Here is a 23979-nt window from a genome sequence, read left to right as displayed (position 1 = left end):
CGTTGTCAGTGACTTAACTGCCTGTAATTAATTCCACACTACCTTCATTATTTAACTATCATTATTTAAATCATCAAAATCTTGGTCTATGTAGTTTTGATATTCTTTTATATTAGTACTTTACAGATACGTTTTAACAAGACAAAAGTTGAAAGGGTAACATTTAAGTTCAGGTTCAAATACAAGTCTGAAGCTGTGAAAAATTGTATTTGTTATGGAAATGTTTCTGAATTCATGTTTTTGACTTTGCAAGGTTACGTGTCAATTGTGTTGGAATTTTTGATGCCTTAACATTTGACAGTAGTCAAAATAATCCACTGGGAATGATGCCTCAGTATCAGGTGAGTACAATTTTTAAATTGGATTCGAACATTAATGAAAATGGGTACCCAGACCCAAACCATCCCTGTCTCCCCATCCTACAAAGTGGTCGGATAACCCTCCCCCAAATCCTCAGAACTTATCATCAACACTTCTCCCTGGCCTGGCAGCTGTCAATTTTAAGGGGACCAGGTTTATGGCAGCTAGTGCCATAGAAAAGGGGCCTGTTTTTCTTCAGTTCAACAGATCTGGATTTGAACGCTGGGCCTCAAGGACTGCTGGGCTGCCTGTCTCACCCAGCCTGAGTCGGAAGGTCGGGCGAGACAGGCACGGAAAAAAGTTTGCGTTATTTTTCTCGGAATGGCAATTATAAACTGATTGCCGGTTCTAGGAAGTTACGGTCTCAAAGATCGAACCCATCCATGTAACTGCTTCCTTTCCCTCTTAATCTTGAACTTCCAATCATTTTAGCCAAAAGTCTCGGCACTTTACTGTACCTCACTCAGTTCCCTCTTGTTTTTCTGAAACAAATCTCTGATATTTTTCTTGTTTTGAAATCCCCTTCCCCAGATAACTCAGAATCATCAAGCTACCATTTCTGGCTTTCAAATTAGTTCACAGGTATTGAATGAAATCTGCAGCAGTGGTCTTTTATTCATTCTATCTGTCTTCTGTAATTGCATTCACATTTGTAACCTCGTTTTCTTCACTAAGATTCTTGAGTTTATGATTCCAACTCTATGTGCATCTCGCCAGAAACTCATCGCAAAATCTGGTTTCTGTCCCTCACACAACACTCAAATCTTCAAACTGAGACCTTCCTGTGGCATTGACAATTGCACCTGCAATTTATCTTTTTGTTCTTGCTTTTTCTAAGGCATTTAATGCTTTATTTCACCCTGTCCTCCACTGCTGCTCTTGTTGCTCACTTCCATTCTTTCTCATTCTACACCAACATCTACCACCTCCTGGGTATTTCAATTGCTTCACATAATTCCTAAATATAGTGTTATCTATTAATTTTCACCTGCAGGCACATTTATTCCATTTGGCCTCCATAAGTTCAAAATGCGGCTGTTACTACACTAGGCCGCAGTCATCCATTGTTCCCGCATTCGCCATCATACACCACCTTCCTGCACAGTTTCACTTCATCTTTCCTCTATAACTTATTTGACTTTGATTCATGCCTTTTGACCTTTCAACTTTGGTACCCTGAATATCTTTTGCTCACTCTAATGATGGGTCTTTTGGCCACCTGGGTCCTCCTCTCTAGAATTCTATGCTGGGCTACTGTATCTTTCTCACATTTTACAAACCTGTCTTTTCACCCAAACTCAGTGTTCCTGTTCCTCTTGCTATTTCGCTGCAAAGTGCCTTGGGTTGTTCCGTCTAAAAAATCTATATGTGTGCAGCTACAGGTCCTTTGATTAGCTTTTATGATATAAACACATCTTTTTTATCTTTGTGCACTTTTTGTGAGCTTTGTTAGTTAATAGTATCTAATTGTATCTACCATTGGAGATCTCAGAATTTTCTGGGTTTTCATAGAATAAAACAGAGCTATATGATAATATGAATTGGTATGATCATTTAAATCATTGTGTTTTTGACCTTAAAAAAAACAAAGTAATAACCATAGTTTGGAAACAACTGTCCTATGTTGTATGTCCTGCACAAGTGCGAACTTTTAATTTGCCCAAACAGCTGCAAAAAGCATTGGTCTACAGATTTGTTTGCATCTTATGCAACTGATGAAGCATATTCAAAGTGTGATGAATGTTGGCTCACTTGGACCACAGCCTGGCAGCTGGCAGGGCTTAAGTTCTGCTCTTTTCAGTCGTTTTCTGAAATGTCAGTCTGGAATGCTGTATTAGTAAAACATAACTGTTAAACCAGCTTACTGGAATCGGTAAATATCGGGAAAAAAAACATACTTTTCTCATAGAATTTACAGTGCAGAAGGAGGCCATTCGGCCCATCAAGTCTTGGAAAGAGCACCCTACCCAAGGTCAACACCACCACCCTATCCCCATAACCCAGTAACCCCACCCAACACTAAGGGCAATTTTGGACACTAAGGGCAATTTAGCATGGCCAATCCACCTAACCTGCACATCTTTGGACTGTGGGGGGAAACCGGAGCACCCGGAGGAAACCCACGCACACACGGGGAGGATGTGCAGACTCCGCACAGACAGTGACCCAAGCCGGAATCGAACCTGGGACTCTGGAACTGTGAAGCAGTTTGGGAAACTGGGGAAGTTCCCCAAACTTTTGGGGAAGAGAAACCTATATTTAATAAACTGACAAATTAAAATTTAGGATAATCTGGTTGTTTGAAATTTAAGAATAGTTACACAATAGTAGCAAACTAGATTTTAACATTGCATCATTAAGTCCTTTTAATCAACAGTATAAACAATTAATTCCATCGCAGTCTATAACCATCATGTCCCTCACTCTACCATTGTCATCAAGCCAGGAGCCAACTCTGGTTCTATGAGGAATGTAGAACAGCATCCAGGAGCAAGACTAGTAATATATGCAGATGAGATGTCAACCTAACGAGTTACAATAATTAACGCTAAATATTAAAGCAGCATGCTAGAGACGTACTAAATCAATCCCAAAGCCATTGTAACAAAGCTCCGTTCCTGCCAAATCCAGTCATAAATGGTGATGGACAAATGGACATTTGAGAAAGAGATTCCATTAACATTCCCCACCCTCTTTGGTGGTAGAGCTCAGCACATCAGTGCTAAAGGTAAAGCTGAAACATTTGCAGTCATCTCCAGCCAGATGTGCTGAGCAAATGATTCATCTCGGCCTCCTCTAGAAGTTTCCAACATCACAGAAGGCTGTCTTGACCCAGTTCAATTCATTGCACGTTTACAATAATAATCTTTATTCATGTCACAATTAGGCTTACATTAACACTACAATGAAGTTACTGTCAGATTCCCCGAGTCGCCACACTACGGCGTCTGTTCGGGTTCACTGAGGGAGAATTCAGAATGTCCAATTCACCTAACAAGCATGTCTTTCGGGACTTCAAAGGATTGAGCACACTGATTGATCAAAGGCTATGGGCACTGGCAGCACTTCCTGATTCCATAACATCAGCTGTCTAGACAGACAAAGGCAGCAGGTGCATGGGAACGCTGCTAACTGCTAGTTTCCCTTTCGTTCATACACCATTCTGATTTGGAACTATATCGCTTTTTCTTCATTGCTGGGTAAAAATTCTGGGACTCTATCTAAAATTGCAATGGGGAGTACACTGATCACAGAGGTTCATCACCTTCTCAAGATCAGTTAGGCATGGGTATTAAGTGCTGACCTGGCCAGCATGCCCACTTCCATAAATGAATAAAAAATGTGATAAACGTTTAATACACCTCGGAGGTACATATTCACTTTTTGAAAATATGATTCAAAATTTCGGATGGGGAAATTTGGATGGGGATACTTTAAAATTCATTTATGGGATGTAGATGTCACCGGCTAGGCCAGCATTGATTGCCGTTGAAGGTGGTAGTGAACCGTTGCCTTTGAACCAATTCAATCCCTGAGGTTTACCTACACCCACAGTGCCATTAGGGAGGAAATTACAGGATTCTGTCCCATCGACAGTGAAGGAACGGTGCTATATTTCCAAGTCAGGATGCTGAGGTACTTGGAGGGGACCCTCTGGGTTGTGGTGTTCCCAGATATTTGCTGCCCTTGTCCTTCTACTTGGTAGTGAAATGAAAATGAAATGAAATGAAAATGAAATGAAAATGAAATGAAAATTGCTTATTGTCACGAGTAGGCTTCAATGAAGTTACTGTGAAAAGCCCCTAGTCACCACATTCCGGCGCCTGTCCGGGGAGGCTGGTACGTGGGTCGAGGGTCTGGAAGATGCTGCCTCAGGACCTTGGTGTGTTCTTGTAGTGCACCCTATAGATGATGCACATGGCTGCCACTGTCCGTCGGTGATGGGCGGATTGAATGTTTGTGGAAGGAGTAGCAATCGAAGTGCTTTGTGCTGGATGGTGTCGAACTTCTTGAGTGTCGGAGTTGCACTCATCCAGGCAAGTGGGGAGGGAATTTCATTACTCTCTTGACTTGCGCCTTGTAGATAGTGGCCGGGCTTTTGGAAGGGGGGGGGGGTGGTAGTAAGGAGGCAAATTACTCACTATAGGATTTCCAGTCTCTTACCTGCTCTTGTGGCCACTCCAGTTCAGTTTCTGGTCAATGGTAACCTCCCCAGAATGTTGATAGTGGGGGTTTCAGCAATGGTAGTGCCATTGAGTGTCAAGGGGGCAATGGTTGGATCCTCTCTCGTTGGTGATGGTCATTGTCCGGCACTTGTGTGGTGCAAATCTAACTTGCCATTTGTCAGCCCAAGCATAGATATTGTCTAGGTCTTGCTGTATTTGGACATAACTGCTTTAGTTATGTCCAAGTCGCGAGTCATGCTTAACATTGTGCAGTCATCTGTAAATGTCCCCACTTATGACATTATGATGGAAGGAAGGTCATTGATAAAGCAGCTGAAGATGGTTGGGCTTAGGACACTACCCTGGGAAACTCTTGCAGTGATGTCCTGGCGCTGAGTTGATTGACCTCCAACCACCGCAAACTAGCTTCCTTTATGCCAAATATGACTCCAACCAGTGGAGAGTTTCCCTCATGATTCCCACTGACTCCAGTTTAGCTAGGGCTCCTTGATGCGATACTCGGGCAAATGCTGCCTTGATGTCAAGGGCAGTCACTCTCATCTCACCGCTGGTATTCCGTTCTTTTGTTCATGTTTGCCCCAAGGCTGTAATGAGGTCAGGAATTGAGCAATCCAAACTAGGCGTCCACGAGCAGGTTGTTGCTGAGTAAATGCTGCTTGATAGCACTGTTGATGATCCCTTCCATCACTTTCCTGATGATCAAGAGTATCATCACTCTCGATTGATGATCGAGATTGGGCGGGTTGGATTTATCCTGTTTCTTATGAACAGGACATAACTGGGCAGTTTTAGCACATTGCTGGGTAGATGCCAGTGCTGTAGCTGTGCTGAAACAGCGGCAAGGTCCAGATCACGAGACTTCAGGACTATTGGTGGAATATTGTCAAGGCCCATACAAATTTAAGTATCCAGTGCCTTCAGCGGTGTCTTTATATCACGTGGAGTGAATTAAATTGACTGAAGACTGACATCTGTGATGCTGGGGACCTCCAGAGGAAGCCGAGATGGATCATTCATTCGGCACTTCTGACTGAAGATTGTTCCGAGTGTTTCAGCCTAATCTTTTGCATAGATGTGCTGGGCTTCTCCATCGTTGACGATGGGAATATTTGTGGAGCCGCCTCCTCCAGTGAATTGTTTAATTGTCCACCACCATTCATGGCAGGACGTGGTAGGACTGCAGAACTTTGATCTGATTCGTTGGATGTGGAATTGCTTAGCTCTGTCTCTTGTTGCTTATGCTGTTTGGCACCCGGTGTTGTAGCTTCACCAGGTTGGCGCCTCATTTTTAGGTATGTCTGGTGTTGCTCCTGGCATGCCCTCCTGCACTTTTCATTGAACATGGTTGATCCCCTGACTTGGTTCTAATGGTAAAGTGGAGGGTATACCAGGCCATGAGGTTTTAGATTGTTGTTCAGTACAATTCTGTTGCTGCTGATGGCCTACAGTGCTTCATCGTGCCCAGTCTTGAGTTGGTAGATGTTTAAAGTTTGGCACACGATGGAGGGTATCCTCAATGTGAAGCTGGGACTTTGTCTCCGCAAGGACTGTGCGGTGGTCACATAACAGCTATAGATACTGTCATGGATAGATGCATCCGCAGTGGGCAGGTTGGTGGGGGTGAGGTCAAGTAAGTCATTCCCTGTTTCTGATTCCCTCACCACAAATCAGTCTAGCAGCTATGTCCTTTAGGACCCGACCAGCTCGGTCTGTGGTCTGTGATGGTTCTACTGAAATACTCTTGGTGATGGTTCCCCACCCAGCGTACATTCTGAACCCTTGCCACCCTCAGTGCTTCCTCCAATTGGTGTTCAGCATGGAGGAGTACTGATTCATCAGCTATGGAGGGGGAAGGTACGTGGTAATCGGCAGGAGGTTTCCTTGACCTGGTGCCATGAGACTTCATGGGGTCCAGAATCGATGCTGAGGACTCCCAGGCCAACTTCCTCCTGACGGTATACCACTGTGCCGTCACCTCTGCTGGGTCTGTCCTGCCAGGATAAGACGTAACAAGAGTGGTGTTTGTGGTGTCTGGATCAACATATGTATGATTCAATGAGTATGACTGTCAGGCTGTTGCTCAACTATTCAGCTCTCACCATTTTGGCTCAAGCCCCCAGATGCTGGTAAGGAGGACTTTGCTGGTCTGGGTTTTCCATTGTTGTTTCCTGTGCCTAAGTTGATGCTGGATGGTCTGTCTGGTTTAATTCCTTTGTGTTTTCTTTGTAGCGGTTAAATACAACTGAGTGGCTAGCTAGGCCATTTCAGACAGCATTTAAGAGTCAACCATATTGTTGTGGGTCTGGAGTCATTGACCACCCTGGTGAGTTCCTCCTATGCAGGGTTGGTCACATGGCTCAGCCTCTTGAGTGCAGGACATTCCTCTTGACCTCCACTGCATCGAACAGCATATCGCAGGAAACATCACTGAATCTGGATGCTGGAGCTCATTGGGATCACTGGGTCATCTTATCATTCCATGGTGGATTTGTGGCAAAGTAGATGAAAGAGCACCTTTTAAATATGGCGCTCAGATATCTCGGCAGGATGTTCATCATTCAGCTTGCCCCGCTGTGCAATATGTTGGGAAACTCCAACCATGTAATTAATGAGCCCAGCACCACGCGATTCAGCGTAATTTTTTTCCTAACTCCATGGTGGGAAACACTCCCGATTCCTGTCTCCACCATGGGACTTAGGCCCGGAATGAAAAATCCCAGTCAACATTATGAAGTTGAGAGGATGTCATAAAATATGAATGAGAGCATTGAGAAAAAATTGATCTTGATGTCACAAGTGATCCTGAGATGAGCTTCCGACCTCCTATTCATACCATCACCAAGGCTGTCATTTGGTACGTGTGTAACATCACTCAACTTCACCCTGGTCTCCGCTCATCTGCTGGACTTTGTCATCTCTAGATTTGACTATCTCAAGGCTCTCCTGGCTAGCCTCCTACAACTGTCCTGCATAAACTGGAGGTCATACAAAATCTGTTGCTCGTTTCTTAACTCACAGTTAACTCCCATTCCCCTCGGCTTTCTGATGCCATGTTCCTCAATCAGACACTGAGTGCCTTCCCTCAGTTTGCTTTGCAGGCTTCTGGCATCCCGCGTGGCGACTGCCTTGCTCGCAGGTGATATTCAACCAGCAGCAAAATGGGGTCCATAAGCGGGCATTAATTGGTGGGATGTGTTGCTCGTTATGCTTTCCCTTAATTTGCTCTGTTTTAATTACCTTTGCTCAAGAGTCGGCAGGTATCTTTCTGATACCACCACAGAGTTCAAAGCCGAATACTGATCAATGACTCGATACGCCAGTTAGTAAGTTTGAAATCCATGCACATTTATTTATACACACAGTCAATTATTACTCATGCACATACTCTACTCACTAAACAACTACTACGAAAAGCCTACACTTAGCTTCGAGTGCCCACTCAGAGGAACAATGGCCGTTGTCTGGTTCTGATACTGCTGGCTTTGAACTGGTATAGAATAGTAGCTAGGAGCGTCTATCTCGTAGCGTGCGTTGACCTTAGACTTACTTGGCTGGTGCTTGGCGGGCCTCTCGTCGCTGAGAGCCAAATGCCAAGGTGAAGATGGAGAAAGTAAGAGTTCTTAAGTCTTAAGAGCGAACTGACCTTGGGGACTCTGTTTTATACCCCATGGGGTTTTGCGCCCTTCTGAGCGGACCCTGGACTTGGTCCCAATTAATTGGACCATGGCCCAATCGTTTATATCTATTCTCTCCAATAACGGGGTCGTTCCCTGATCATTGGGCGGGCTCTAGGGTAACCGTTGGCCTGCCTTTGTTTGAGCCTCCACTGGCGCCGGGGTGTCTGTCCTGGTACCGATTGTTTCAATGTTTCTTTTTGTCCCCAGGGATAGCTCATTACTATGCTAATGGCTTGTAGTTTCAGTTCTGTCTGGGTTCTGCACGTTCCAATCCACAGGAAACCTTACACCTGCTTGTTTTTCTAGTGCTGTCCACTTTTCCCTGCACTCTTTGCGATTATCCATTTTGGAATCTGGACGTGGCCACCCAGGTGGCTACAGGTGGTGTAAAGGCTGTTCACGAGGTTTTCTGCTCCAGGTCATAATCAGGGAAAGGAAGGCGTCCACACTAAATTCCCCCCGCGATTAAATATCCCACTCCTGCCTCCAAATGTGCCATGCAAAGATCATTAAATTCTGCCCAATGCCTACACAAGCACAATGGGTAGTAATCTAAAATGGGATGTTGGGCTGGTTTTCCATCCCTATCCTAATTGATTGAAATATTTTGTAGTATCCTAATGGCTGTCCTGGCTGAGATCAATTAATTCAGTACATGCTTGGAATTGGAGGTGTTATTCAAATGGAATATCAAACTAAGTTGTTTGTGTTGAGATCTCCTTGTCTATATCACAATGTTTATATCCATTAGGCCACTGCTATGGACGCTCAATGTATTAGCTTCTATGTGTTATGATTTACAAACATGAGGATTATTGGAAAGAATGTAAAATGTCAATTTGTGAAGGTAATGTCAAACCAGATAATTAGAAGTAAAGTGACAGAAGAGAATTTGATGGCTAAGCTCTATGATACTATATAATGTGTATGCCAACTCAGAAAATATGCTTGTTCAAATAAAGGTTGGTATTGCTAACTTGCCTCTGGGAATCAGACATGTGGGGCGGAATTCTCCGCTCCCGGGAAAAATCGGGAGGGCAGTCGTGAACTCAGCCAAGTTTCACGACGGCCTTGGAGGCCGCTCCTCGCCCCCTATTCTCTCCTCCCAGTGGGGCTTGGGGCGGCGCTCTGTAACTCTCGGCCGCGGGGGCATCGCGCCAAGAATGACGCGGCCGGTGGGCCTAATGACGTCAGCCGCGCATGCGCATGTTGGCCAGCTCCAACCCGCGCATGCGCGGCTGACGTCATGACGCTGACGGCACGAACCCGCGCATGCGCGGTGGCCGTCTTTCCCCTCGGCCGCCCCACAAGACGTGGCGGCTTGATCTTGCGGGGGGGCAGAGGGGAAATAGGTCGTCCGATTTGGACGCCGGCCCGACGAATGGTGGGCACCGATCGCGGGCCTGTCCCCACCCAAGCACAGTCGTGGTGCTCTTTCCTTTCTAGGCCACCTACAAGTCCCAAACGGGCTTCTCTCTCCCGTTTCACGACAGCAGCGACCAGGTGTGTTTGCCGCCGTCGTGAAACGGCCGCGAACGGCAGGCCGCTCGGCCCATCCGGGTCGGAGTGAAAAACGGCGAGCGGCGATTCTTCCGAGCCGGGGGCGGGGGGGGGGGGGGGCGTGTGAAATTTGTCGGGGGGCCCTCCTGCGATTCTCCCACCCGGCGTGGGGTGCGGAGAATCGTGCCCGTGGATTGTTTGAGGCACAGTTATTTCTGCATAATGAATTCCGGTCAGCAACAAGAAGAAGTTGCATTTATATCATGTCCTTAACATTGTCAATGATCAGCTATGTAAGATCAGAGTGATGGGAGGTTAAGTCAGGGTTTTTAAAAATTCATTCACTGGATGTGGGCATTGCTGGCTGGGCCCATCTCTGATTGCCCTCAAACTGCGTGGTGATTTAAGAGTCAACCACATTGACGTGAGTCTGAAGCCACATGTAGGCCAGACCAGGTAAGAATGGCAAATTTACTCCCTTAAAGGACATTAGTGAACCAGATGGATTTTAATGACAATAGTTTCATGGTCCTCATTAAACTTTTAATTCCAGTTGGTTTTTTTATTGAGTTTAAATTCCACTATCTTCTGAACCCAGGTTCCCAGTTGATTACCCTGGGTCTCTGGGTTACTAATCCAGCGACAATGCCATTGCCTCCCCTAACTGGAATCTTGTACTTTTACTTTGAGCTTCTATTGAGTTTACTTGAACTCAAAATCAATTCAAACAGGTAACAATACCTGCTATGCCATCAGGAATGTTGTTGCATGAAATAATTATATGGTTTCAGCCGTTGAACAGTTGAAAGGCAGAAGCAAGTATACATGGGGGGGGGGGGGGGTTTATTCTTTTCTTGATATTTTTTGTTATTGATATTTTGTGAAAATTTGAATAATAATTATTTTTTAAAAAAAAGGTACAAGCATGTAGTGATGAGCCACTCGATTACCCAATTTCTCCATTTCCAAAATTCTACTGCGTTCTGAGACTTGGTTGAAGCACAATAAGTGTAAGGCTTGGTGTTATATTTCATATGTGGTGGCATCTGAATGAAGCACACCAATATTAATGCACAAATAGGCCAGTAACATGTAGCAAGGAAGAGATATCCTGGAATTGCAAATTGGCAACAATTGCCAATTTGCACTGCTCAATTAGTTTTGTGAAAATGGCATCTTACAATTAACCATATCCTTATTTTCATGAAGTTACTACATTTGCAAATTCATAGTATCATAGAATTTACAGTGCAGCAGGAGGCCATTCGACCCATCGAGTCTGCACCAGCTCTTGGAAAGAGCACCCTACCCAAGGTCAACACCTCCACCCTATCCCCATAACCCAGTAACCCCACCCAACACCAAGGGCAATTTATCATGGCCAATTCACCTAACCTGCACATCTTTGGACTGTGGGAGGAAACCGGAGCACCCGGATGAAACCCACGCACGGGGAGGATGTGCAGACTCCGCACAGACAGTAGCCCAAGCCAGAATCGAACCTGGGACCCTGGAGCTGTGAAGCAATTATGCTATCCACAATGCTACCGTGCTGCCCTATTAAATTAGCCATTAAACTTGCACCATTAAACTTTGAAACATGCAACGTGATGATTGTTAATGACTGCTAATCACGCCGTTTTGCCCAAAGTAAACAGTTACAATTATGAACTCTGTCCTTCAGGTTATGAATTGTTTCAAGCTATTTTCAAGATGTCAAATGTTTTTTTTTAAAAACTACTTTCCCCTTTGTCGTCTTTTCTCTCTCTGTCTCCCCTGCATACTTCCCATCCAATCTTTCTTTCCACCCTCTCTCTTTGCATGATTTGGCATTGAATTCACCACATTTGTTCCTTTGTTCACCTACGTCCCATTTGCCCTGTTTCCCTCACTATACCGTTGTTGGCTTGCACGTCCATCAATTTGTAGACGAAAATTTGCAAAAGGTGAACTTTTTTTTAAACCCTAAATGTGCGCAAGCAGTTCTGACTAACCAGGGCAGGACGTATTGAAGCTACTCAGCTGGCATGACAGCATCTATGGAGAAGCTGCCAAACATGCTAAGTATTTCCAGCATTTTTGGTTTTTATTTTAGATTTCCAGCGTCTATTTTATTTTTCTCTGTCCAAACAATGAAGCTTGTCCCATTCCAACAAAACTTGTCCCATTTTTTTTTGGAAAGCAGTCATTGATTGCATATGATGTTTAGTGCCTTTCTGTATGTTGTTCGCAATGAGGTCATTTCTTTTGCATGTGAACCTGAGTTGCATTCTGGCAAGCTGGTGCAACAATACTAGTCCAGAATGAGAACAATATGCAAGACAATCTTTTCCATATTCAAATATAACTTAGTTATCCTTGAGTCATTCCATTAACAGTGTGTTCGTGGCTGTTTAGCAGGAAGCAGACCCTTTTGCGAGCAGCAAGTTTGAATGCAGGAAGAAGCAGCTTGCTACTCAGTCGGTCCATAAGGAAATAAATAGTTTGAACTTCATCTATGCAAATGAAAATCCATGTGAGGTTTTGTATCAAAAAGGTTTACACAAAGCAGCAAGCATGGACACATAAACCAATGTTTTTGTAGTGAACCTGATGTTGATAATCATGATGTACTTTCAATTCCCAATTTGTGTTTTCTTGCACCAGCAAGCAGATCTGATCTCTCTAGGAAAAGTGGTTTTGGCCTTAGCTTGCAACTCTGTGGCAGGAATCCAGCGAGAGAATTTACAAAAGGCTATGGAGCTGGTGTCCCTCAATTATTCTTCAGATCTTAAAAACCTAATTCTGTAAGTTATTTCGCAAAGCTGTTCCTTAATTAGTGTAAGTTTCTATTTTGATTGAAATATTCTAAGCTGCGGTTATGTGTTCTGCCAACAGCATGTTTTCTTCCTGTGTCAGCACCTGTCAGCTATGGCTCAGTCGGTAGAAATCTTGAGTCAGAATCATGTGGGTTTAGAAGCTCCACTCCTGAGACTGAGCACAAAAATCTGGGCTGACACTTCAGCCTGGAACAGAGAGAGTTGCACTGTCAGAGGTGTTGTTTCTTGGATGAAGCATTAAACCGAGGCATTATCTCCTCTCTCAGGTGAATGTAAAAGATCCCTTGACATTATTTTGAAGAAAAACATGGGGAGTTTTCCTCTGTGTCCAGACCAATATATATCTTTCAACACGATAAACTTAGATTAGCTGGCCGTTAACTTATTGCTGTTTGTGGGAACTTGCAGAGCAATGTTGGCTGCTGTCTTTCCGAAATTACAGCAGTGATGACATTTCAAAAGTACCTTATTGGCAGTCAAGTGATTCAGGATGTTCTGAGGGCATAAAAGACACTCAATAGATGCTAGTCTTTTATTGCCTCCTTTCATAAACAAAAGAAGGAGAAAAAGGTTCTTCAGATTACAGAGAAATGCAGTTCACTGGAGCAAGGATAACTTTTAAAATTGAGATAATCTAGAACATAGAACATAAACATACAGTGCAGAAGGAGGCCATTCGGCCCATCAAGTCTGCACTGACCCACTTAAGCCCTCACTTCCACCCTATCCCCTTAACCCAATAACCCATCCTGGCCATTTTTGGTCACTTAGGGCAATTTATCATGGCCAATCCACCTAGCCTGCACGTCTTTGGACTGTGGGAGGAAACCAGCGCACCTGGAGGAAACCCACGCAGACACGGGGAGAACGTGCAGACTCCGCACAGACAGTGATCCAGCAGAGAACCGAACCTGGGACCCTGGCGCTGTGAAGCCACAGTGCTAATCACTTGTGCTACCGTGCTTCCCAATCTCTTTTCACGTAAACTACTGATCTGTTTGTTACTCAGCAGTTCAACTTAAATCAATGTTTAGTAGATGAGTGCTCTTTATTTTGAACATCATGGTCATTTATTTTCCTTTCTATTGAATGTTTGGTCATTAGTTCAAAGTATTAATTCTATATCTTTTGTTTTAATTTTAATATGGATTTTTCATTTAATCAGCCACTACATACAAATTGGGAATTTCCTCTATCCTACTGAAGAATCTGCAATATTTTCCGAATTTACATTTCACACTTCAAATCGGATCACCCAGGTCTGCTGACCCTATGGGCAGAATTTTATTAGAGGGCAGGTATTGCTGCCACTGGGAGCGAAACTGGACCCGAGTCCATGCAGGTGGATGGTGGTACCCTGGAGAGCATTTTACCAGTGATAGCCTTGGACCATTGTCCAGTTGAGGATGATGACCCACACTCCAGAGCTGGCTCACTCAAAGGCCAAACAATACAGCAGCCTTGGGCAATACCACCAATTGAGATGGCCGCTCCTTAAGGAAGGAGCGGCAACTCCACATTGAGGCACCATTGTAGCCAAGGTCAAGTTTCCTTTTTACCATGCTGTGGCCAGCCAGACCCCAGAAATCAGGGGCAGGGGTTCACTGCCACCAATGCTGCCAGGGTGGTCATTGTTGCTAGCAATACCTTCATGGTCCAATGGAGGGCTGCATATCTTCTGGAAACTGGCGAGGAGGCCGCAGGGTTTATCTGGCTGGCAACCCCCCCACACAGTGGCAGCCCCCCCCCCCAACACAGTGGCAGCCCCCCCCCCAACACAGTGGCAGCCCCCCCCCCACACAGTGGCAGCCCCCCCCCCCCACACAGTGGCAGCCCCCCCCCCCCCACACAATGGAGGCCCCCCCCCACACAGTGGAGGCCCCCCCCACACAGTGGAGGCCCCCCCCACACAGTGGAGGCCCCCCCCACACAGTGGAGGCCCCCCCCACACAGTGGAGGCCCCCCCCACACAGTGGAGGCCCCCCCCACACAGTGGAGGCCCCCCCCCACACAGTGGAGGCCCCTCCCACACAGTGGAGGCCCCCCCCCACACAGTGGAGGCCCCCCCACACACACTGGAGGCCCCCCCCACACAGTGGAGGCCCCCCCCCACCCACACAGTGGAGGCCCCCCCACACACTGGAGCCCCCCCCCCCCCCACACACTGGAGGCCCCCCCCCCCCACACACTGGAGGCCCCCCCCCCACACACACTGGAGGCCCCCCCCCCACACACACTGGAGGCCCCCCCCCCACACACACTGGAGGCCCCCCCCCACACAGTGGAGGCCCCCCCCCACACAGTGGAGGCCCCCCCCCACACAGTGGAGGCCCCCCCCCACACAGGGGAGGCCCCCCCCCCCCCACCACACAGTGGAAGCCCCCCCCCCACACAGTGGAGGCCCCCCCCCACACAGTGGAGGCCCCCCCCACACAGTGGAGGCCCCCCCCCCACACAGTGGAGGCCCCCCCCACACAGTGGAGGCCCCCCCCCACACACAGTGAAGCCCCCCCCCCCCCCACACACAGTGGAGCCCCCTCCCCCCACACACTTTGGAGGCCCCCCCCACACACTTTGGAGGCCCCCCCACACACTTTGGAGGCCCCCCCCCACACACTTTGGAGGCCCCCCCCCACACACTTTGGAGGCCCCCCCCCACACACTTTGGAGGCCCCCCCCCACACACTTTGGAGGCCCCCCCCCACACACTTTGGAGGCCCCCCCCCCCCACACACTTTGGAGGCCCCCCCCCACACACTTTGGAGGCCCCCCCCCACACACTTTGGAGGCCCCCCCCCCACACACTTTGGAGGCCCCCCCCCCCCCACACACTTTGGAGGCCCCCCCCCACACACTTTGGAGGCCCCCCCCCACACACTTTGGAGGCCCCCCCCACACACTTTGGAGGCCCCCCCCCCACACTTTGGAGGCCCCCCCCCCACACTTTGGAGGCCCCCCCCCACACTTTGGAGGCCCCCCCCCCACACTTTGGAGGCCCCCCCCCCACACTTTGGAGGCCCCCCCCCACACACTTTGGAGGCCCCCCCCACACACTTTGGAGGCCCCCCCCACACACAGTGGAGGCCCCCCCCACACCCCCACACACAGTGGAAGCCCCCCCCCCAACACAGTGGAGGCCCCCCCACACAGTGGAGGCCCCCCCCCACACACTGGAGGCCCCCCCACACAGTGGAGGCCCCCCCCCCCCCCACACTGGAGGCCCCCCCCCCACACACTGGAGGCCCCCCCCCCACACACACTGGAGGCCCCCCCCCCACACACACTGGAGGCCCCCCCCCACACACACTGGAGGCCCCCCCCCACACACTGGAGGCCCCCCCCCACACACTGGAGGCCCCCCCCCACACACACTGGAGCCCCCCCCCACACACTGGAGGCCCCCCCCCACACACTGGAGGCCCCCCCCACACACTGGAGGCCCCCCCCCACACAGTGGAGGCCCCCCCACACAGTGGAGGCCCCCCCCCACACAGTGGAGGCCCCCCCCCCCACAGTGGAGGCCCCCCCCACACAGTGGAGGCCCCCCCCACACAGTGGAGGCCCCCCCCACACAGTGGAGGCCCCCCCCACACAGTGGAGGCCCCCCCACACACAGTGGAGGGCCCCCCACACACAGTGAAGCCCCCCCCCCCACACACACAGTGGAGCCCCCTCCCCCCACACACTTTGGAGGCCCCCCCCCACACACTTTGGAGGCCCCCCCCCCAACACACTTTGGAGGCCCCCCCCCACACACTTTGGAGGCCCCCCCCCACACACTTTGGAGGCCCCCCCCACACACTTTGGAGGCCCCCCCCACACACTTTGGAGGCCCCCCCCACACACTTTGGAGGCCCCCCCCCACACACTTTGGAGGCCCCCCCCACACACTTTGGAGGCCCCCCCCCACACTTTGGAGGCCCCCCCCACACACTTTGGAGGCCCCCCCCACACACTTTGGAGGCCCCCCCCACACACTTTGGAGGCCCCCCCCCCACACACTTTGGAGGCCCCCCCCACACACTTTGGAGGCCCCCCCCACACACTTTGGAGGCCCCCCCCACACACTTTGGAGGCCCCCCCCACACACTTTGGAGGCCCCCCCCACACACAGTGGAGGCCCCCCCCCACACCCCCACACACAGTGGAAGCCCCCCCCCCACACACAGTGGAGGCCCCCCCCCCCCCCACACACAGTGGAGGCCCCCCCCCCCACACACAGTGGAGGCCCCCCCCCCCACACACAGTGGAGCCCCCCCCCCACACACACAGTGGAGGCCCCCCACACACAGTGGAGCCCCTCCCCCCAAAACACCGTGGCAGCCCCTCCACGTGTCAGTAAAATGCCAGCGGATGTAGGAAGTAGCCTTTAATTGATTACCCACCTTATTGGCGGGCATCCATGCCAATTGGATCTCACCTTGCGTATGTTCTGCGCCAGCAGGAAAGACATGGAGTTCTCCTCCCGATGTCTTCCTCTGTCATTTTACGAGGGCTTCCTCCTCCTAGCCCTGAGACTAATTCAACAGCATAATTTTGTTCCAGCACTTCAATTTTCACTCATGCACCCAAAATTAAAGACAAAATTTGTTTTTCTTAGGTCTTATTTTTTTTTCTATTATCACACCACCCGTCATTCATGTCGGGTTTTTGAATGTTTGAAACTCTCATCGCAACTGATTTGCTCTGGTTCTTTTTGGAAGAACGTACCATACATGCTCTGGAGACTGATTTCAATTTTGCAAACATCTTTTCCTCTGAAGACTTTACTTCCTAGTTTATGAAAAGTTGCTTTTAGAATATATTTAGCCAGTTAAGGTGCAGGTATGGGTCCTCATGTTTGGTTTGTTCCATGTGGCCACAATTTCAGGACCAGCCAAAGATGCAAAAAGTTTCAAATTCAGTTTTTGTGTGATCAGAGCTTGGGCAGAGCATCTGACTGGGAATGCAAGTGAATATGTTTCACTTCCTGACCCTTCCCCCCCCCCCCCCCCCCCCCCCCCCCCAAAATACACAATGGAGAGTATTCTTATTTTGTATATAAAAGTTAAACTTCATCCACATATAAAGTAGACTCTACACATCACTGGATTCGGTTAAACCTAACTCCTAACAAGTATTATTGACATGGTCTCAGTTTTATGAGTTGACTTGTCCATGATTCAGTTTTGCGAATGCTTTTGCTTCCTTTCTGAAGTTCAGCGATAATAAAATAGAAATCAATTTGATTGTTGTACCAGTTTCTTGAACTAAATGGAAGAAAAGAAACAATGGACTGAATAAAGTTTCATAGGCTCTTGCAAATACCTGTATGTTTACCTATCTATTACAGAGCTATAACCCATAAACACATTAGTTTCATTTTTTATAATAGCGTATATTCAAAGCTTGTAGCCTTAAGGTTTTTTTCTCCACAGAACTTAATTTCTTCTTAATTGTGCAATGATACAGTTTATCTTTTAAAATAGCACCATGTTGCACTCTATTCAAGGAAGGCCTTAAATTTACAAAAAATTGAGTTTACAGCTCGGAGGGGGCAGCTTGAATCAGCCACTAGACCCAAAGAGCATCATCTAAGTTGATACAACTATTTATTTATGCTAAATCTATTTAAAAATCTAGTTCGGCCTCAGTTGGATTATTATATCTAATTGTGAGCACAACACTTTAGAAAGAATGTGAAGACCTTGGAGATGGTACAAAATAAATTGACTAGAATGGTTCAAGGCATGATGGATTGTAGTTAATAATACAGTTGAGTGAGTAGACTGGAGAAACTGGAGCTGTTCTTCCCCGAGCAAAGATGGTTAAGAGGTGTTTTACATCATTTGGATAGAGATTAAAGGGAAATTGGCTGAATGGTCAATAACCAGAGGACACTGGTTTAAAACAATTGTTTTAAAAGAAGTGAACAGGAATGTTTCATGCAGTGAGTGGTTAAGATTTGGAATGTGCTACTTGATAGGATGGTGCAAACAGATTCAATAGTAGCTTTTAAAAGGACATTAGATAAGTGCTTTAAAGGAGGAAAAAATTGCTGGGATATCAGGAAAGAGCAGGAGAGTAGGACTAACTGACTTGCTCTTTGAAAGAGTCATGTCGGACTCCATGGGTTAAATGACCTCCTGCTTTCTGTTAGTTTATGATTCTGCACTGAGTAGCAACATATTGTCTGCCTTGCTTGTTATTTCTGATTCCTTTTTTCTTTCTTTCATTGATTTCATTTCACACATATCAAGCCACAGCTCAGTAGGAGATAAAGATGTAAGTCAGCTTTATGGCTCTTAAATCAGAGCTTGGTGCTCATTCAACTCTCCCAGCCTTACTGAATATCTGCCACTTCTGCTCCATGCAAAGATATACAGAGGGACAGGTAGTATCGAGGAAGCATGGGGGCTGCAGAAGGACTTGGCCAGGCTAGGAGATTGGACAAAGAATTGGCAGATGGAATACAATGTGAAAAAGTGTGAGGTTATGCACTTTGGTAGGAAGAATGGACACATAGACTATTTTCTAAATGGGAAAAGGCTTAGGAAATCAAAAGCACAAAGGGACTTGGGAGACCTAGAGCAAGATTCTCTTAAGGTTAATGTGCAGGTTCAGTCGGTAGTTAGGAAGGTAAATGCAATGTTAGCATTCATGTCAAGAGGGCTGGAATATAAGGCCAGGGATGTACTTCTGAGACTGTGTACGGCTCGGGTCAGACCCCATTTGGAGTATTGTGAGCAGTTTTGGGCCCCTTATCTACAGAAGGATGGGCTGGCTTTGGAAAGGGTCCAGCGGAGCTTCACAAGAATGATCCCTGGAACAAAAAGCTTATCACATGAGGAGCGGTTGAGGACTCCGGGTCTGTACACATTGGAGTTTAGAAGGATGAGGGGGAATCTTATTGAAATTTACAAGATATTGAGAGGCCTAGATAGAGTGGACATGGAGAGGATGTTTCCACTTGTAGGAAAAACTAGAACCAGAGGACACGGCCTCAGCCAGAGGGTGGTGAATCTGTGGAACACATCGCCACAGAAGGCTGTGGAGGCCAAATCACTGTCTTTAATACAGAGCTAGGTGATTAATATGGGGATCAGGGGTTATGGGGAGAAGGCAGGAGAATTGGGATGAGAAACATGATTGAATGGCAGGAGCAAACTCGATGGGCCGAATGGCCTAATTCTGCTCCTATGTCTTATGATCTTGTGCAGAATTCCCTTCTCTTCTATATCACTAACTCATCACTTTCATTGCCCCCTCTACCCATTCAAACCACATCCTCTGTCTAGTATTCAACCCTGCATTTTGTACTCACTTCCTCGTGCTCATTCTTCTAGCCTCTCTGCTTGCTTCTACTGCCTTCCCTTTGCTCACAACTCTGGTTCATTTTCCTATGATTACCTCTTCCAAGTTTCAATCTCTCCCTTACTTCCAAGCACCTAGCCCTCCTCTTACACTTTCTATTATGCACTTCACCCGGCCCTTTATCCAAATCCTGAATACCCACACCTCTGTTATCACTCTGAATCCAAAGGTAATTTCAAAGCTTTAAGCTGCAAAACCATCTTTAAAGAACAAATGGCTAGGTTCATGAATTAATGCTGGAAATCCGTACAGAATTAGGAGACCATGGAACCAGCAGCTGGCCCATTAGCATGTATTGAGCACTATTGGATGACTATTGTACAAGGCCTAAGAGCCAGAAGCAACAAGATGTGGTGGTGGTCAGTACAGTGGAGTAGTGGGTGGGTCATATCCTACTATAGAAGTATATGGCTAGACAAGCATCAAGAACAATGAAAATGGACAAATATACTCCGAATGAGACAAAAAGCAGGTAGAAAGAGAGAGGACCTTTGAGGCACCCAGTGGTAGAAAATGGGAAGCAGAGGCAAAACAAGTGAAGTGATTAGCAGCGTGGAGCACAGTGCCACCCAGAGTTGCATTACAAATTATTTAAGATCTTGGTACTAAGAGTATTTGTACCTCTACAAATCAGCGCACCCACTCCAGTCTAATCTATTAAGACACAAGTAAAATTCATAGTAAAATACATGAAGGAAGTGACCAGTGAAATGTTTGCAAATTACAGTAGCCATACACTATGCTCAAATGAAACAGTTACCTGGAGGGTTCCCCATTTGAGTGCAATGCCTGGACATAAGCCCGAGTCCAAACCAACCCTGGTGCTACTTAGTTTTTGGAGGACAGAAAGGTGAGTAAAAATTGGTTGCTAAAAGTGAAGAAGGAATTACAGGCATTAGTCTTTGAGATAGCGAAATTGTGAAACTGGAAATAAGTGTGAAACGGAAAATAATTTGGATTCAAAATGATCAAAATACTGAAGACTTATGCAAGGATTTTTGCTCTGAAAATAGGCATTATGACCACAAAGCATTCAGACTTGATTCTGAGAAATGAATGTACTCGAAGGAAACAGTCATTTCCAGTTGCAAAGTATATTTTTGGAACCTTTCCTTACCAAGTACATTTATTGCTGGTAGGAAAACTATTAGGAAAGAACGGGCAGTTATTGGTATGGAGAAGAAAGCGGGGGGAGAAGTTGTTGAGGAATGTGGCATACACTGTAGATCAAAGTATAAAATCTTAATTTATTCTTAAATCTTTAATCTAGATATTTGCTGACTGACCAAAACCGGCTACGCAGTGTAAATGATATTATGCCGATGATTGGCGCACGTTTTTACACGCAATTGGATGCTGCACAGATGAGAAATGATGTAATAGAAGATGATCTGATGAAGGTAAAAAAATTAAACTAGGTTACATGTACATTGATTAGGAATAAGGTGCTGGTACCAGATTTAAATACAGATTTTCTTTGAAAATGTACATTGTAAATGTTATCATAGAATTTACAGTGCAGAAGGAGGCCATTCGGCCCATCGAGTCTGCACCGGCTCTTGGAAAGAGCACCATACCCAAGGTTAACGCCTCCACCCTATCCCCATAACACAGTAACCCCACCCAACACTAAGGGCAATTTTCTGGACACCTAAGGGCAATTTATCATGGCCAATCCACCTAACCTGCACATCTTTGGACTGTGGGAGGAAACCGGAGCACCCGGATGAAACCCACGCACACATGGGGAGGATGTGCAGACTCCGCACAGACAGTGACCCAAGCCGGAATCAAACCTGGGACCCTGGGGCTGTAAACTAATTGTGCTATCCACAATGCTACCGTGCTGTTCTTTTGTGAAGTTACCTAACATTTCTTGTTGTTGTTTCCAAGTAATGCCACTAAAATATTTTAATTTTTTATCATCTCAATACCGCATCAAAGCACACCCATGCAGTCAGGAAATTATATAAAATTTTGGCCGAAATCTTCTGGCCTACGGATTGTTGGAAGATCTGCGTCAAGACCCCACAGAAATCCTGTGTGCGCACACACACTGTAATTGCCCAGGAAGTTTAAACATCCCAATAGACTGATTTGTGCTGACTAGGGCGATTCGCAAAAATCACTAAACCCAAGTTCAGGCCAAAGACTTGGGGTAGATATGCAGGACTTACCTGCGAGCCTACCCTGAAAACGTTACACCTTTTAATACCTGGTCTAATTCAGTGGTCAGCCAGTGTAACTAAACTGAGCACTACAATTAACACTCCCATCACCCCTCCAAGCCAATCCGACTATGGACCAAGCTATCCTCCTGACTATCCAACTATCTCCCCATCCCGATCCCACCCTACTAACCACATCACCAAACAACTACACACCCGACCCGTCTATCCACTCACTGACTAACCTATCCATTTCAATGACCTACACATCTCATCCACTCACCTTTTCAGTAGTGCACTCACTTACTGAAAGACTTGGACCTTCAAGACCTCACTTGAATACGCTATGTTAATCCTCTTGTGAAAAGAGGATATGACTCCCTTCTTCCATCTCTCTTTGCACTACATGATTTTCCCTGGAGATTCTTACGCTCACTGTTTGATGTTTTAGCTGGAATGGGAAATCCTGGCTGAAAACCAAGAGTTAGGTTGTAGAAATCTTCACACACACAGTATATTCAACATCAGTGCTATCCAGAAGATCTGGGTCTTTATCCCTTTTCAGTGACATGGGCTGAAATCTGTTTGACTTTCCCCACGTACGCACCTGCATTGCAAGGTATTCTTTCTCGTTCCTAAATGAATCATCTTCAGTAGTTTGTGTAAACTGGTCTTGGATTTATTAACACACGTCTAATATCAGGAAAGCAGACTCTTCTCCCCGGAGAACTTAATTTAAAATTCATGTTCGGTTCTAGATTCAAAATCTTTCAACACAGGCCATTGTTTCCTTCATGAGCTAGACAAGTATAGGAAGCGCTCTCACAATGAAAATTTTGATCATAACAATGAGTCCACTCGAGTTAAATTCTTGATGGCCATATTCCAGTAAAAGACAGCTTAATCTTGATGTAATTTATATCAATGTGATGTTTTTGGCAGAATATTTTCCTCCCGAGGCATCTGGTATAGGTGCAAAGCTAGCTCTCTGCACTGATTTCCTTAATTCGGCATTGCAGACATATCACTTACTATTCCGGATAGCTTTCGCTGAACTCCCTGTAATTCACTTGTTTCCTGCATGATATATGTCACTTTCAGTTTATTATCAAAACACCTATTTCTGGTGCCGTCACTATCAAGCATTTTCAAATTTCTGCATTACCTCAGTGATTGCATTTCAAAAGTGTTTCATTGTCTATAAAGTACTTAAGCATGCCTGCTGGTTATGAAAGAGGCTATTTAAATCCTTTAAAGGAACTAAGTTTTTACACTAAAACCAGAAAGCCAGAAAAGGAATCTAGCCATTGTTTTGAAGTTCAGTTGGACAACCAGCAGACAACAACCAAATGAAAAATATTGCAAATTTCAGCTGCTTTAAATTTAATGAAGATCCTCCATTACCTACAGTTTAACATAGTTTAATTTGGATGAGTCACCTTTGCAAATACTAAAGTAACGAAAGTAAACGTTGGTCCCTTCGATGCAGAGATAGGAAGAATTATCAAGGGAAAATGAGGAACTGGCAAAAACATTGAACAAATTCTGCCTCACAGCTGAAGACAAATTACGTATGAGAAATGGAGGCTAAATAAGGGACAATAAGTATAAGGAACTTTAAGGAATTAATAGGAAGAGAGGAAAAGGTATTAGAGAAACTAAACGGCCTAAAAGCCAACAAATCCTAAAACCTGACGGCCTCCTTCCTCGGACTCTAAAAAAGATAGCCGCAGAGATAATGGATGCATGGTGCACAGTGGTTAGCACTGTTGCTTCATAGCGGAGTCTGCACGTTCTCCCGGTGTCTTCGTGGGTTTCCTTCGGGTGCCCCGGTTTCCTCCCACAACTCCCGAAATACGTGCTATTAGGTAATTTGGACATTCTGAATTCTCCCTCCGTGTACCCGAACAGGCGC

The 23979-nt window shown here is 46.6% G+C and overlaps 1 protein-coding gene across 2 annotated transcripts in view; it reads left to right on the top strand.

Moving 5' to 3' along the window:
- pan3 (poly(A) specific ribonuclease subunit PAN3) overlaps positions 1 to 23979 on the top strand; it is a 238230-nt gene that overhangs the window by 183676 nt on the left and 30575 nt on the right. For both annotated transcript variants that reach the window (XR_005463200.1, XM_038818382.1), the window contains exons 13-15: positions 254 to 341; positions 12371 to 12510; positions 21167 to 21296. Coding sequence is in view for 1 of the 2 variants with exons in the window: in XM_038818382.1 (XP_038674310.1) it covers positions 254 to 341; positions 12371 to 12510; positions 21167 to 21296 (358 nt within the window). In the remaining variant the exon portion in view is untranslated. The remainder of the gene's footprint in view (positions 1 to 253; positions 342 to 12370; positions 12511 to 21166; positions 21297 to 23979) is intronic.

The sequence above is a fragment of the Scyliorhinus canicula genome, chromosome 14, assembly GCF_902713615.1.
Source record: "Scyliorhinus canicula chromosome 14, sScyCan1.1, whole genome shotgun sequence".
In the NCBI taxonomy this organism is placed as follows: Eukaryota; Metazoa; Chordata; class Chondrichthyes; order Carcharhiniformes; family Scyliorhinidae; genus Scyliorhinus; species Scyliorhinus canicula.
Note: the sequence above shows the minus strand (reverse complement) of the source record. Positions and strands in the feature narration are given on the sequence as shown.